Source organism: Lissotriton vulgaris, unplaced genomic scaffold, assembly GCF_964263255.1.
Source record: "Lissotriton vulgaris unplaced genomic scaffold, aLisVul1.2 SCAFFOLD_563, whole genome shotgun sequence".
Lineage (NCBI taxonomy): Eukaryota > Metazoa > Chordata > Amphibia > Caudata > Salamandridae > Lissotriton > Lissotriton vulgaris.
Window position 1 is genome coordinate 543,552 of NW_028253855.1, and position 17,155 is coordinate 560,706.

At 44.2% G+C, this 17,155-nt stretch overlaps 1 protein-coding gene across 1 annotated transcript in view; it reads right to left on the reverse strand.

Moving 5' to 3' along the window:
• LOC147660724 (E3 ubiquitin-protein ligase TRIM39-like) overlaps nucleotides 1-17,155 on the reverse strand; it is a 119,121-nt gene that overhangs the window by 39,807 nt on the left and 62,159 nt on the right. Inside the window, exon 4 of the mRNA XM_086951509.1 lies at nucleotides 14,212-14,234. Coding sequence (XP_086807635.1) covers nucleotides 14,212-14,234 — 23 coding nt within the window. The remainder of the gene's footprint in view (nucleotides 1-14,211; nucleotides 14,235-17,155) is intronic.

Below are 17,155 nucleotides of genomic sequence, written 5' to 3' on the forward strand. Positions count from 1 at the left end.
GGGCAGATGAGGATAAAAAAAAAAAAAAAAAAAAACATAGTCTTGGTTTTTATAAATGTGGATTCTGTACCATGTGCAGATGGGCTAAACATTGCACTACACATTTCACTAGTCCGAGAGGTGAAAATTTTTGCCATCAAAACGAACATTAACTGCACCACAAAGTTCGTAGTCTACATCATTGAATGCAACTGCGGCAGATACTATGTGGGCAGTACAATTAGACCCCTCAAAGACAGAATAACAGAACATCTGAGAGCTATACACAAACGAGACCCCAAGTATCCTGTGGCATTACTTGTCGCTGCATGCCAAAGTGAAGAAAGTGACATACATGTACGATTCTTTGGCATTGACATGGTCCCACAAGGTGTCAGGGGTGGTAATAGGGAACTTAAGCTACATCGTACAGAGGCCATGTGGATCATGCGCTTACGTACGGTCGAGCATGGAATGAATTATGACCACGAGTTGCAATATTTCTTAGGTGATTGATATGTTTGTGTAAAATTTCCTGTTAGAAATGTGAGCTTGTAATTGGATACACGTCGGACTGGTTAATGAGGCTGATACTTGGCCGGTGAACTCTCTATCATATTGTCGTAGAGCATCACTCATGTACAGATCTACATACATATGTCTTTCTGTGCATACTTCTCCTTTCTGTCTACTTAGCTATATATTCCGCTTGATGTTCAATTTGTGAACTTTTTGTCCATGCAGTGTGATGATATACACCAATACCATAACAGCGTTTTATTCTACAGAGTACAAGATGCGTAATGTACTTAAGACAATTGAATGTTGAGGAATATTCCTTTACTGTTCTGCAAGACTGGTTATCAATTGACTTGTAAAATCCCCTTTCATCTTTAATAAGAGCCTTTTTACTAGTCACATTTTGACACTTACGGTGGCAATATACACCTCCAGAAATATTAGGACATTGTGGTTGATATGTTTTCTTTATGTTTATAACCTATATATCTGTGAATCAGCTACTGATCATTATTCAAATGTATTGTATCTAGCCACGTATGTGTGGGACCTGCACGCATGCACATACTCGCACACACAAAGTATTGCATGATGACTTTATATCACGCTGTCCTTTTCTATTGTCAGGGAATTGACTTATTAAACGATCTTCTGGGAGTAATTTCGCAGTGTTACTCCTTCCGATCTCGGCTTTTTATGATGGTATTCAAGCAGTCCTTCGGGATCAGGACGAACAGCCCTGCTCTTACTTCCCTATACGCCTTACGCCGGTAGCACGCAATACGGTTAGCGGCCCAGTCTCCGATGAACGTCTGTTACGTTACGTTTCCTATCTAACGTCCGCAACTTCCGGGTCACATGTCCATACAGGAACACGGCAACCCGGGAGTACGTGGTTTCACTGCACTCATGTGAATCAGGTAAGGTTCTGGTTCCTCTGATTACGATCGTTGTTTCGCTTGTCATTTTGGCTTAATTTTTTCCTAGCCTGATAACTGACAGTATCTTGTCTCTGCCAGACATTACGGTGACAATTGGGATCTTTATCGAGATCGTACACGACTCCTGGGCACTACACATCTTTACATCATCTATAGGTAAGATGGTAGCTGGCGTACAGGGTCATTACTAATTTGATCCCTGTGACATACGATGTTTTGTTTTATATAAGTGCTCTCGCTCAACTCAAGTTCTGATCCTTATGCTATTTAACATTACAGAATCGCACGATGTTCGCGATTCTTCTATACGTTGCCTACGCATTATACTGGGACTCTGCTTAGTGATCACCCACTCCTGAAACAGGGGTAAGAATCTTTTATCAGGACTTTACAATGCCGTACATGGTGTTTGATATTTTCTAGGATCTGTAATTTTCTTAGTTTATTTCCGGGATACTCGTGAATTACCCAATGCACACCCAGCTAATATTGTTATTTATTTTTTATTTTTTTTGTGAACCTTTATTAGTATTGCCATCAAATACAGGTACGGGCCTACAACCTTCCCGGCCGGCCGCGAAACAGGGTAGAAATGTAGCAATCAATACGAAGAATCAGAGCAGTTCAAAAGCCGGAACGATATGTATACAGGAGACAGCACCTGGGCATACGGTCAGGTCCGAAATCAGGATTACAGAGGTTCATTTTTAATATAGGGAACTGAAGAAGTGCCATACAATCATACGTGGTCCTATCACACAGCACGCAAATCAGGATATCCACAATGACTATAGATACCGACGAAGCAGTGAGGTTACGGCACACAAATCAGGAGAGACATTAGCACAAATCCGATGGAGAGCAATCCCCAGCCCCACCCCTCAAAGCAGCACACGTTACAGGAACCACGAATGAAGACGACACTATAAAAAAGACGAAGACTAAAGGGCCATGGAAACAAAAAAACGGACAAACCCTACCCCCCTACTCCCACCCTGCACACCCGCGGAAGGCCAAGGCCTACCCCCCCAGCTGCGTGCCTGTCACCCTAATGGAACCCGAAATTTAGAAAGAGAAAGAGAAAAGACAAAGAGCATAGATGGAGGAGGGCTCTCAAAGTCGCTACCCGGCCCCGCCCATCACCCCTGCACGTGGAGGAAATCCAAAAGCAAAATGGAGCATCGCGGAGAGCGTCAAGTACCAAGCACACCAAAAATACAACCCCAGTACAAACACACCCAGAGCACTGTCAGTTAACGTGAGGGCCACCGAAACCTAAAATGCATCACCCCTGGCCTCGTCTAGCCACGGAACCACCCAATGATCCCTTGTCAATCAAGTTACAGTACTTTTTGGAGGATCTGAAAGATCCAAGCGAATCAATCTCGAGTAATACCAAAAAAGGGTTCAGTAGCTCGAGTCCATCCAGTCGTGTGCAGCCGAAGTCCAAGGACGGCAATAGCACGCCCGCGAGTGTCACAAAGTCCAAGCGCAGTAGTACCAACCATGAAGGAAAAATATCACTGTCCGGCGAATGTCGCGGTGTGGTTGAGGCGGCCCAGAAAGAAGAACAGCAGCGCGTCCCTAGGCTCAGGATAGGCATGTGTCCCAAAGAGGCACTCACGTGTGCATCCGCACTGTCCAGGGAGGACGAAGCAACCAGGTCTCTCGGCAGTTCCCGAAATCCAGGCGGGTCCAGAGTCCTCCCCAACTGGTGCAAACCCACTAAAAGCACAGAATACCCAACACACCAGGGCCACACTGCTTGTAATGATGAAGGGTCATTGACTGGTAGCCAATAAAGCCAGTCAATGGGTAAAAAGACAATCCTGCAAAGCTAGATTCAAACTGGTCCAATTCAATTATTCCTTTTATTTAAATAACCCTCATACACTATAATAGTGTCATGCTTTATCATCGGGTTCACCCTGACTCCTTAAGGTCAGGGTGGGCTCGACCAAGTTCCAGGGAGCAGGTAAAAGAATGAGATCAGGGGGCATAAAGATAAAAAATCCGCCGGCTCTCTCCAAGGTGTCCCTTTCTTAGTGGAGAAGTTGGGGATGCTAAAAAGAATATCAATAGCGAATTAGGATTTAATGGTCCTATGACCCTATACCAACATGTTTCAACCCTATTCTATGGCCCAGGAGGGTCCGGGGCTTTCATCAGGGTGATTTAGAATCACTTCCCTGGTATGTGCGTGTTACGTGGTGTCTAGTTCATACACAACAGATGCATGTAACTGACTGCATCTAGGGGCAACGTGTATACTTTCTTTTTTTGTGTCCAACCTGTAATCAAAAAGTCCATATTAACACCGGTATTTATGGTATTTTTCATCAGTATGAAATTGCCTGTACATTATAATGAATCCCATTGTGAGATCTTTATATTATAACGTTGAGGTTAAATATACCCCTCGGTTATCAGCAATAGAGTGCCTGGACATGAGCCTTTCTCACCAGGACACCTGTAGCAATACATATGCGTTGTATACTCACTATTTAAAAGGATTTCGGCTAAAAGAATTGTTCCGAAACATAGAAAAGACATAGGAAAACATAGGTCCTCCATCCTTAAGAGATCTCTCCATAATCAGAAAGATATCAAAGATCTTCAGAAACTAATTGGCAGCATGGCACAAGACACACTTAATACTCGACTAACAATGGAAAAAATAATGGAAATGATGACAAGCACTCACTCCACGGTAACACATATCCAAAATCTGGTACACGCCTCACAAAGAAAGAGCAACAAGACGGCTATGCCACTATCAAATAGACACAACCAACCAGCTAGGACCAGCTCCTGGTTGAAGGAGGAGACCCTTGCCTTGCTTCGCTCATATGAACCATCGAACCGAAAGGGAGAAGAGAGAATCAAAACAGTACCGATTGACCCCAATAGAACATCTAAACAGAATGAAAGAAAATCCAACCACAATAACTTACAAAAAGTTCAGCTAACTGCCGAAGCGAAAAATCTGAACCCCAGTAATCCAGGGAAACCTATGATATGCCTTCTACTCAACTGTTGCTCTGCAACCAAACACGCATCAGACATAGCAGACCTCATCATCAACAAGGAAATCGATTTGGGAATACTTACAGAAACGTGGGTTTCGAAGTCTTCATCTCCAACCATGGATCTTTTAGTACCTCCACAGTATAACATTGTAAGACTAGACAGACTAAAGAAGATAGTGGAGGCTTAGCCTGCATTCACTGATCAGATATTGAGGTCAACCAAATACAATCCGACCCACTAGAATCATGTGAATACCTAGGTCTTAATGTAAGATCTGCAGCCAATCAGAGATGTACCCTGCAAGCGCTGTACCACCCACCAGGAGAGAACGCCAAGTTCATCGACCAGTTAATGGAGATCATAACGGCCAACTCTAACACCAACGCCAATAACATTTACCTAGGCGATTTCAACTTACACTGGGACGACTGCAATGACAAATCAATCAACACGCTCAAAGATTTCCTAACGGAACTAAATCTCACACAAGCATGCACGCAACCGACACACTTGAAAGGAGCAACGTTAGACTGGATAATATCAAGAAACAAAGACACATCAATCCTCTCAATAGACCCATGTGACTGGTCAGACCATCATGCAATAACATTTTTGATACCCACGTTGAAAAAGAGCGAGACCTCGCAACCCATCAAGATCAAAAAATGGATTAGAGACACAAAAGAGGAGAATATTGAACTACTAGAATGCTGTGAGAGAGACCTAAAGCTTCCTAGCAACCTGCAGAATGTAAACGATCTGACAGATCACTGCACAACATCAGTCTCGAAAATCTTCAACAACACCATGCCACTAAAGCTGAAAAGAGTCACTGAGAAGATAAAAAATCCATGGTTTAATGGGTCACTGAACGAAGAAAGGCGTAAACTGAGAATGGCTGAAAGAAAATGGAGACAACACCCGTCATCCCCCGAACTGAAATCCCTCAGAAAAATCAGAAACCAATATAACAAAAAGATAATCAACTGTAAAAAGGAATTCATAAGATCAGAACTTGATAAGGCCAAAAACAGACCAAGGAAATTTTTCGAAATCTTAAAGGAACAATCAAATAAACTAGCGAAATCTGCCCAAATGAACACGAAAACACCTCTAAGCTGTGAAGAATTTGCGACATTTTTCACGGAGAAGGCCAATTCGCTTGAGAAAGAGCTCAAAAACGCGGCGGATAACCTACCCACCCAACCAGTATCCACGATCGACTCCAGCCTGGAAACAGATTGTAATAAGGCCAAAAACAAAGCACAGTGGAGTACCTTCAAATTATATGACCAGAATACCGTCACCAAAACGCTCTCGGATATCAAACCTAACAACCACTATAACGACCCTTTACCCGCGAAATGCCTAAAAGAAATCAGCCATATTGGGGTTCCAATCTGGACCAAAATAGTAAATGCATCGCTATCTCAAGGGATCCTCCCAGACTGCCTAAAAACAGGACAAGTCGTCCCCATAATCAAAAAACCCACAGCGGATGCTACAGACCCGAGTAATCTTCGCCCAGTGACCAACATCCCTTTACTTGCCAAACTAATTGAGAAATGCGTGCAAGGCCAACTGAGTCAACACATCACCAACTTCTCCCTACTAGACGATTACCAATCAGGATTCAGAGCAGGACATAGCACGGAAACAGTGATCCTCCATATTGTTGACGACGCACTACAAGCCCTAGATCAAAATCGAGCATGCCTACTGATTCTCCTGGACCTATCTTCTGCGTTTGACACAGTAAACCACGAAGCATTACTGACCAGGCTGCAGGATAGGATGGGTATATCTGGCATTGTGTTGAAATGGTTCGAATCATTCCTGCAAAACAGATCACAGAGATTCCTGGTTAACCAATCACTCTCACCATCATGCCCTAACTCAATTGGAGTCCCTCAAGGATCACGGTATCCCCTGAACTGTTTAACTTGTATGTCGAACCTCTTACAGAAATTCTCCGTAATTCACAGATTTCGTATCACATGTACGCAGACGACACGCAAATATACATAAAGATCGCATCCCTGGAAGACATCGAACTAATGAATGAGACGTTAAAAATGACACTGCAATGGCTAACAAACAACCATCTGAAGCTAAATGCTCACAAAACTGAGTTCCTATTAATTGCACCACCAAGGAACCAAACGGAAATGAAGGAATGGACCAAGCTAGTGACAGCGCTAAATTGCACCCCTACCCTCAATCAATCAATCAATCAAAGACATTTATAGAGCGCACTACTTACCCGGAGGGTCTCAAGGCGCTTGGGGGGGGGGGGGGTGTGCTGCTACTGCTCGAACAGCCAGGTCTTGAGCTTCTTCCTGAAGGAGAGGTGGTCCTGGGTCAGGCGCAGGTCGGGAGGGAGGGAGTTCCAGGTCCTGGCGGCCAGGTAGGAGAAGGACCTTCCTCCTGTTGTCGTTCTTCGGATTCGGGGGACGGTGGCGAGGGCGTGACTGGCTGATCGGAGATGGCGTTTGGGAGCGTAGAAGTTGATGCAGTTGTTGAGGTAGCTCGGGCCTTGATCGTGTAGGGCTTTGTGTGCGTGGGTGAGGAGACGGAAGGTGATTCTTTTGTTGACGGGGCGCCAGTGCAGGTCTCTCAGATGTCCGGAGATGTGGCTGTGTCGTGGGATGTCGAGGATGAGTCTGGCTGAGGCGTTCTGGATCCGCTGGAGTCTCTTCTGGAGCTTGGCGGTGGTTCCGGCGTAGAGGGCGTTGCCGTAGTCCAGTCGGCTGGTGACGAGGGCCTGGGTGACCGTCTTCCTGGTCTCGGTGGGGATCCACCGGAAGATCTTCCGTACCATGCGCAGGATGTTGAAGCATGACGAGGAGACGGCGTTGACTTGTCTGGTCATGGTGAGGGAGGAGTCCAAGATGAAGCCCAGGTTGCGTGCGTGGTCTGTCGGTTTGGGTGCGGTGCCCAGGACGGGGGGCCACCAGGAGTCGTCCCAGGCGGAGGGCGAGGAACCCAGGATGAGGACTTCCGTCTTGTCTGAGTTCAGTTTCAGGCGGCTGGTCGTCATCCACTCGGCTACGTCTTTCATCCCTTCGTGAAGGTTGGCTCTGGCGGCGGCGGGGTCGTTGGTCAAGGAGAGGATCAGCTGGGTGTCGTCAGCGTAGGAGATGATGTTGAGGTTGTGTTGGCGTGCGATGGCCGCGAGGGGGCTCATGTAGACGTTGAAGAGGGTGGGGCTCAGCGAGGATCCTTGATGGACGCCGCAGATGACTTCGGTGGCCTCTGACTTGTACGGTGGTAGACGGACTCTCTGTGTTCTTCCGTCGAGGAAGGAGATGATCCATTCCAGAGCCTTCTCCTGGATTCCGACGTTGCTGAGGCGCTTCACTAGGGTGCGGTGGCAGACAGTGTCGAATGCCGCGGAGAGGTCTAGGAGGATGAGGGCCGCTGTTTCTCCGTTGTCCATCAGGGCTCGCATGTCATCGGTGGCAGCGATGAGGGCGGTCTCGGTGCTGTGGTTGGCTCGGAAGCCAGACTGTGAGGGGTCGAGGGATCCATTCGTCTCGAGGAAGGCGGCCAGCTGTTTGCTGACGGTCTTCTCGATGACTTTGGCTGGGAACGGGAGGAGCGAGATGGGGCGGTAATTCTTGATTTCGGTGGGGTCCGCTGTAGGTTTCTTTAGTAGGGCGCTGAGTTCGGCGTGCTTCCAGCTCTCCGGGAAGGTGGCGGTCTACCCTAGTCTACTCAGCGAAATCGCTAGGAATCACATTAGATGAGAACCTCGACATGCAAGCCCACATTAAATCCATGGCTAAACGTGCCCGTTTCCACTTGAACTATATAAGAAAACTGAAACCATTCATCTCAGAGGCGGATCTGAAACTGGCAAACCAATCCTTAGTTATCTCAAGAATTGAATATGGGTGCACCACCTTAGCCGGCCTACCAAAAACGTCCACAGCACCACTAAAAGTATGCCTTAACGCAGCGGCAAGACTTATCTCTGGATCGAGGAAATTCGACTATATCTCTCCGCACCTGAAAGCATTAAACTGGCTACCATATGAAGCCAGAATTCAACTAAAAATGGCGTGTACCACCCACAAAGCGCTCCACTACAACACACCTAGATACCTAGCCGGGAAAATTGAACTATCAGGAGGAAACAGACCAGCCAGGAGTGCCAAGGAACTGCTGTTGCGGCCAGCCATCTTCCGGAAGAAAAAGACTTATGACCGAGCATTCTCGGGAGCAGCCCCCAGAATCTGGAATTCACTCCCTCCAAACATTAGAAAGATTCAAAATACAGTATCATTTAAGAGGGAAGTGAAAAGCTTCCTGATGAGTAAATACCTCACATAGTGATGACGGCTGGTCATAGATAGGATCTATTGTTGCCCTAAGACAGAGCGCCGATGTCGCTAGTAAGGAAAATCGCTAACTTTGAAGCAAGATAAACCCTGAACTATGATGCGGTGCAGGAGTCTCTCCTGAGACCTAGTTGTATCCTTACTACTACCTCATGTTTTACTTGATTTATTTCTACGTCCTCACCTCCTGAATGTCTTATATTTATCTACATGAAATTGGGTAGATGCACAGCTTGTGTTTAGTTGAAAAGGTGAACACGCTGTGTTGAGTAATGTTAATTTAGTTTTACTGGTGCTCCGCAAGGTGACTCCGAGGGCCCAACGGCGTCTTACTAAATACATGAAAAGTGAGGCTAGAGGTGTCTCTAGTCTCATCCCTTAGCAGGCACACGTATTATTGTCTTTGTGAGGACAAAAAGACTTCCACTCAATAGGCTTGATTTAAATTTTGTTGTATTTCTTGTAAATTATATTTTCAATATCTTCAATTTTTCAAAAGTTCATTTGTGCATTTTCAAGATCTTTGCGAACAATTTCTTAGTTCAGGCAATGTCTATATCATACATCCAATGCATTTCGGGCATTTCTCTATGCCCTTCATCAGGGATTTGACACTGTAAATGATAATGTGAATGACCATTAGTATGGTGTCAGAAAATAGTAAAAGAACATATAAATGAACACAGATATAATAAGCGTGCATTTAAAACTAACGTGCTGCAGACTTTAAAGCATGTGTATAAATATTATGTGTTTTGTGACAAAAAGGCGTTTAACCCTAAAGAACGCTAAATAGAAACATAATGTCGGCGTGTCACTTACATGCCTGTCGAAAAAGAAGGCTGGATTCTGTGAAGGAACGGGGAGAATACACTCGGGGTAAATGGTTTGCTCGCTTAAATGAAAGCAGTAGGGTTTAACACAACGGATCTGCATGTCAAACCGACAGACAGAAACAATATGTTGCTACACTCGAGCGTTCATGAACCTAATTTGATACGGAACCTTCCATTTTCCCAGATGGCTATAGTCAAACGGATTACTTCTGAAGAAGATACACTCAACATAAGACTTGAAGAGATGACCAACACATTTTCCAACAGAGGTTACCCCCAAACCCTATTGAAAGAAACCAAAGAGAGAATTGACCACATTAATAGAACCAAACTTTTAACACCCAAAGAAAAAAACGAACAAACACGTACAGTGGTGGTTTCCAAATATTCAACAGCGAGTAAAAAATATAAACAAGCTATTCTTAAACATTGGCCAATACTGAGTATTGAACCAGACTTCAAGGATTCATTTAGTCAACCACCTCTATTTGCCTTCAGAAGGGCCAAAAACTTGGGGGAAATCCTTCAATACAAACCTATCAAAGACATAGCCTTCACAGGAACGAAACCTTGCCTCAACTGCGGTAACTGTAATTCCATAATAAGAGGAAATACTATCAACCATCCCCGACAAGGCAATCTTATCAAACTTAGGGTCAACGCAACTTGTGACTCAAGTAATTTGATCTACGGAATAAAATGCCCATGTGGCAAGATCTATGTGGGGAAGACTGAACGACGCATCAAGGTGCGTCTCACGGAACACAAGTCAAACATCAGATTAAAAAATCTGAAATCAGCACTATCCTCACATTTCGTGGAAGAGCATCATAATGTGTCACAAATCAAATTTATTATTCTTGAAACAGTTGACAAGTTGGAGGGAAGGGATAATAACAAACGCCTCCTTAAAAGAGAGAACTTTTGGATTCAGAAATTGTCAACCCAGAAACCGATGGGTTTAAATGATAGAATCGAACTTTCCTGCTATCTGTAAATATTTGCTCAACAGACCAAACTGTGTTATTACTGTGTTTGTTTATGTATGCTTCAGACATTGACACCTTACATCAACACATTTCCCTTAGTTTCCACCTACCTCCCAGTTGCCTCAACACGTACGTGATACCTACTTGCATCCCTAACCTCATGAGTTCGGTCCCGGACCTTTCCGTCCTGTAATTATTTCATTTTTCAATTTTTTATTTTTTACATTCACTATAGGTCGCCCCTCACACAGTCTACCTTCACTGTTGTTCATAGTTTACCTTGACCGTATTATCTACCCGATGCAATAGAAACCTAATCGCTTCACCACCCCCCTACACGTGACGCGTCATGGGACTACGTCACGTGACCGGCAATTTTCAAAACAGCTAAACGCGGCAAGCTGTTTCTTGCTGGCGTTTTTGAAGAGGAACACCACATCGGAACACTCCTAAACCTTACCCCAGGTTAGTTTCAGTTACCATACGGTCTTTAAACCCTACTGCTTTCATTAAGCGAGCAAACCATTTACCCCGCGTGTATTCTCCCCGTTCCTTCACAGAATCCAGCCTTCTTTTTCGACAGGCATGTAAGTGACACGCCGACATTATGTTTCTATTTAGCGTTCTTTAGGGTTAAACGCCTTTTTGTCACAAATCACATAATATTTATACACATGCTTTAAAGTCTGCAGCACGTTAGTTTTAAATACACGCTTATTATATCTGTGTTCATTTATATGTTCTTTTACTATTTTCTGACACCATACTAATGGTCATTCACATTATCATTTACAGTGTCAAATCCCTGATGAAGGGCATAGAGAAATGCCCGAAATGCATTGGATGTATGATATAGACATTGCCTGAACTAAGAAATTGTTCGCAAAGATCTTGAAAATGCACAAATGAACTTTTGAAAAATTGAAGATATTGAAAATATAATTTACAAGAAATACAACAAAATTTAAATCAAGCCTATTGAGTGGAAGTCTTTTTGTCCTCACAAAGACAATAATGCGTGTGCCTGCTAAGGGATGAGACTAGAGACACCTCTAGCCTCACTTTTCTTATATTTATCTACCTCATAATTGTTTGCTGTTTAATCCGTTTTCCAGATATGCTAATCTTTAATCTAACTCATATCGTAAATGCTCATATTATGTAAACATAGTTATATACTCACCTCCAAAAGCCATATAATTACCTACCTCATATCTGTTGTTTTAAATTGTAATTACTTATGTTAATCTTTAACCGACCTCTTAATGTCAAGCGCTCTGATACCCACGGGTCTTGTCCGCGCTATACAAAACACTATAATAAATAAATAAATAATAAATTTCAGCCAGAGTCAATAGTGTATTGCTCGTACATCATATCATCTTAAGCACAACAGCCACAACAGTGAATGCCTTTTCCAAATACAAACACCCGCCTCCAGTTAGAGCTGAAGCCGCCCTCATCGGTCACAAGGTGCCTCATGAGTGAGGTATGTTTAATGATGGTTTAGAATTTGCCTACATCAATCACGCCCTGGTAACACACAGACTAATACATGCTGCACTCACCCATTGGGGTTGAACCTATCGCCTCTCGGGAGAGGGTGGAGACGGGGGTCGCCCTGCAAACACACTCTTTTTGTTTACAATGGAGGTTAAAGATGGGAGACAAACCAAAAGTGAGGCCGAGAAAAGGCATACATTGCACGTGACCAACAAAACCATTCCCGTGCCAGTCCACATACACACAGAGACTCACTTCATCGAGGGTCCGACCCTGCGGTCCCTCCTGTTTGGGTCCGCTGCTCCCGGCTTGTTCTTAACCAGGTGCTGGTGAACGAGTGTGTTTACATACAGACAAAACTGCTTAAGATGATATGATGGACGAGCAATACACTATTGACTCTCGCTGAATTGGGCTGAAAGGAAGACACCGGGGACTTGAAGCATTCGCTCCCTATAATGAGCGCTTAGTAATCTGGGCAGAGGTTTGAGGATTGAAACGAGGCTTCTAGAGACCCCAGAGGATGGACAGGAGGGAAGTCAAGGAAGACTGGAGAGAGATTAACAGGTCTAGGAGCAGATCCGAGGATTACAATGAGGTTTATGAGAACTAGATGAGACTTCTTCGGATTACAAGGAGCCAACTGGACAAAGTACTTGTCTTTAACCAAATTATAGTGATATTTGGAGGCACAAAACAGATGTTTTAGGGATTGTCATCATGATTAGGAAATTCTAACCCAGTTGTTGGGACATCTTGAATTGTGTCAAATAAAAGGACAATCTCAGCCATGTCGGAATTTGAGATTTGTGGCAACAAGAGTAGGAAGAATATTTCCAAGAAGGTGCCGGGCTGTAAAACAAGAACAGCCGCAGGTCACTGGAAGAGCTGGACACCGGGCCAGTGGAGCCCGAGGCACAGACTGGGGATGGAGCTCAAGAGACACAGGTCAGAGAAGAGATAGAGCTAGAAAGTTTCCGGGGCTATTTAGGCAGAGTCAGCTGGAAACAACTTTCAAAAACAATTGCCGAGCAGCTTTTGAGTGTTCTGAGGTTCTTGCTTGCCAGACAAGTTTGTGCCTGGCTGTGCTCTCATTTGTTACTTTGATTCCTTTGTTTTAGTTTGTTCGCTTTTATACCTGTTGTTCACATTTTATCTTTTCTGTACAGTAAAGGGTTTAATGGTTCTGTCCCTGTCGCCCTTGGGCTCAAGATTACCTACTGTGTGGATAAACAGGTAAGGCCTAAAACTGGGGCATTTATACATTGAAGTGGGAAGGGTGCGGATCTGGAGTTAATCATATGGTCGGGTATGTTTCACCGTACTCGGTCTGCAGTGTGAATACTTTCCTAGCTACAAGTCTGTGCCTTAACTATTCATCAGAATTCAGTGCTTGTGACACTCACCCTCTGGGACCCACTGAGTCGAGTGTGGATCCCTCCACTCTATCCGCTCTTTCCCCTTTGAGAATATCGTTGGAAACTGTTTTCCAAAGGCCTTTTTGAGCGATATGTGACAAGAAGTTTGAGATTGGCATCGAGGACCAGCTCTGCACAATCCCTAAACCTGACAGAAAACTTGAGGGGCTTTCCAGGAATGCAATGAAGTTGGCTGTGGGCTCATGGCACTTTTTATAAGACTTGTGGTAGGTTAACAAAATTTAAAGAAGTTCAATTATTTCAGCACTCAAACGAGTTTCCAGAGGATGCGAGTGAGAATTCTCAGGACTCACTGATGTTTTCAGGAGACTCAGCTGAATTCTGAGATCTCAATAAAGTTTTATGAGGATCTGAAGATTTCTTAAATCAATATGAAGGGTTTGAAAGAACGTGTGGATATATTGTGGATTCTGAGACCAGGGAGAATAGTGCAGGTACAGTTTAGATCTTTCAAAGTACTGGACCTAACTTTCTGAGGACCATAGGGGAATAGTATTTATTTTACAAAATTAGGTTTTTGACATATTTCTTTTTCAGGATAGGGATTTGTGAGCTCAGTAGAGGACTTTGCACACTGCAGCAGCAAGGCATGCTTCTTATACACTGAGAGGAGGTTAATACATCAGCCTTACCTGCTCAGGGTGCTCTTGACATCCTGCAAAACAGAGAAAGAAATACAAGGAGATCAGTTTCCACAGAAGATGTTAACATTTAATATTACTTTAGAAGTTTAATGATAAACTAAGGACACAAAAACAGATAAACCGTAGCAAGGAAAGAACTTGGAGGAAAGAATATGATACTAGTAGTAAATCTGTCTATAAGGAATCCTTAGCACTATACAAAAACATGATAGCGGAAGCAAAAAAAGAATACTACAGTGCTCAAATTGAGAAAGCCAAGAACTCCAGTAAACAATTATTTTTAATCACCAAAGTATTATCAGGCAATTCCCCAGACCTCACTCCCCCCCCGTCACAATCTTTGTGTGACTCTCTTGCTTCTTTTTTCTACATCAAAGTAGATGACATCTACCAAGCATTCTCTTCCAAATCACCTCCGGGCTCAATCTCATCTACTACCTCCCCTCCAGCTAATACCTTCCCTTGCTTCCAACCAGTCACCCCGGACCAAATAAAAAACACATTATCGACCATCAAATCAGGCTCACCCCTGGACCCTTGCCCTTTATCTGTGCTCAGACCAGTCATGGATGTTATCATACCGGCACTTACACAGGTTTGCAATTTAATATTGCTGTCAGGCAATTATCCGGATCCCCTTAAAAACACTTTACTAAAACCTCTGCTAAAAAAAACCCTCACTGGACAAAAGTGAGTTAAAAAACTATCGACCAATCGCTAGTCTACCCTTCATGGCAAAGACGATCGAAAAAATCATGAATACCCAGATTTCCGAGTTTATTGAAGAACATCAGCTTCTCGACAACACGCAGTTTGGGTTCCGAAAACATCACGGGACCGAGACAGCCTTGATCAAAGCCGCTGATGATATCAGGGTCATCAGGGACCAGGGTGGCACTGCCATACTGGTTCTACTAGATTTATCAGCGGCTTTCGACACGGTCGACCACAACACCTTGGTCGACCGTGTCCAAGGACTGGGCATCTGCCACACGGCCAAAAACCTAATAGCTTCCTTCCTCGCCAAAAGAACCCAGGCTGTCATTCTGGGACCCTTTCAATCAGCTCAACTCTCTGCTCCCTGCGGAGTTCCTCAAGGCTCATCCCTTAGTCCGACACTTTTTAACATCTATGTGTCGGACCTTGCTAAGACCATCAAAGCACATGGGATGAGCCTTACCTCGTACGCCGACGACACCCAACTAGTGTTGGCGATTAAAGGCGACGGAGAGCAAGTAGCGGAAAAATTTAAGAAAGGGCTCCTAGATATAGGAGATTGGATGGCGACAAACTGCTTAAAGCTGAATTCGGAAAAAAACCGAGGTACTCATCTTTGGTCCACTCTCCCCAGCCTGGTCCACCTGTTGGTGGCCAGAGACCTTCGGTACTCCTCCTACGCCGACCTCGAAGGTTAGGAACCTTGGTGTCACCTTTGATGATGGACTAAACTTCATGAACCATGCCAACAAAACCGTTTCTACAGCGCACTTGAAGTTAAAAATGATCCGCAAAATACGCCCTTTTCTCCCTGACTGTGCCATTAAGACACTGGTTTCTGCCCTTGTCCTCTCATCCTTGGATTACTGTAATGGTTTATTCCTCAATGCTCAAATCAGAGTAATTGCAAAACTTCAAACAATACAAAACGCAGCAGCTCGCCTTCTCACCGGCAAAACAAAGTTTGAACCCATCTCCAAAAACATAAAAGAACTTCATTGGCTGACTGTACAAAAAAGAATTCATTTCAAAGCACTCTGCATATTATTTAAATCAATCAATAATCAAGGACCTCATTTTCTAAGAGACCAACTACAATCCTACAAACCTACAAGAGCTCTACGATCAGCCACTCTCAGCCAACTGGTTGTCCCTCGTACCAAAACAGTTACCTGGGGTGACCGACGCTTTTTGGTGGCGGCCCCCAGACTCTTGAACACCTTGCCTCTCAATATCAGACAAAGTGTTACATTGCTTCAGTTCCGCAAACTTTTGAAAACCTGGCTGTTTTCTCAGTAATCTCTTTTTCCATTCCGTCACATCTGATCCATTCAACTTACCCCCTCACATCTCCTTAGTTAATATTGGTTTTAGCGCCTTGACGCCCACGGGTATATGCAGCACTTTATAAATATTAAAAATAAATAAATAAATAAATAAATAAGAAGTGAAGTGTGTTTGGAAATCTAAGCTTCATTGACTCTTCTATCTCTTGTTTGAAGACATTGGGAGCTGCCCCCACATCCTCGTACAAAGTCTGATATTCTGTTGACACAGGTGGTGATATCCAGAATGGAAATCCCATGACACAGCACAATCTGTAATGTTCTGAAAGGGGTCACATGAAACAGCAGAGGCTGTGATAGTCGGAGAACTTTAAAAAGGATCTCCACCCCTGAAAACCCCAAGAGTTCACCTTTTCACCACTGGTCCTTGACCTCTAGTTTTGTAAGTCACTGTTAAAATGGAATAAGGAGCTGCAACCTTTAGAGCCTGGCTTTTAATATATGGCCAACTGAGTCTGAACAGTTAGGGTAAGGGGCTGTGGGTAGGCTGCAGAAAACATCTATAAAGACTGTGTGTGCACTATGAGTGTTGCATGTGTGGATTAGGGTGAGCGTGGAACGTGTCTCTTGTGCGTTAACCTAAGGGGATAGAATTTTGTCTCTGCTGTGTGTCAATGCAACCCAATAAGGAAGACGGAAAGATGGGAAAAGTCTGCCAAACAAGGAGGTAGGTTATGGGTATATTAAAGTCCTTTGAAGCTGACCAGGCTCTTCTGGAAGGAAGGAGGGAGACAGGTGCCACTTAGATGTGCCGGGACAGACCCGGACCACTTCCTGCTTCATTCGTCTCCAGAATGGTTGCTGTGGACAGTTTTGTGTAGCAGCTGAGTTGGAAGGCGTCTCCCTCTTTTGTGCCTTTGTCTCCGATT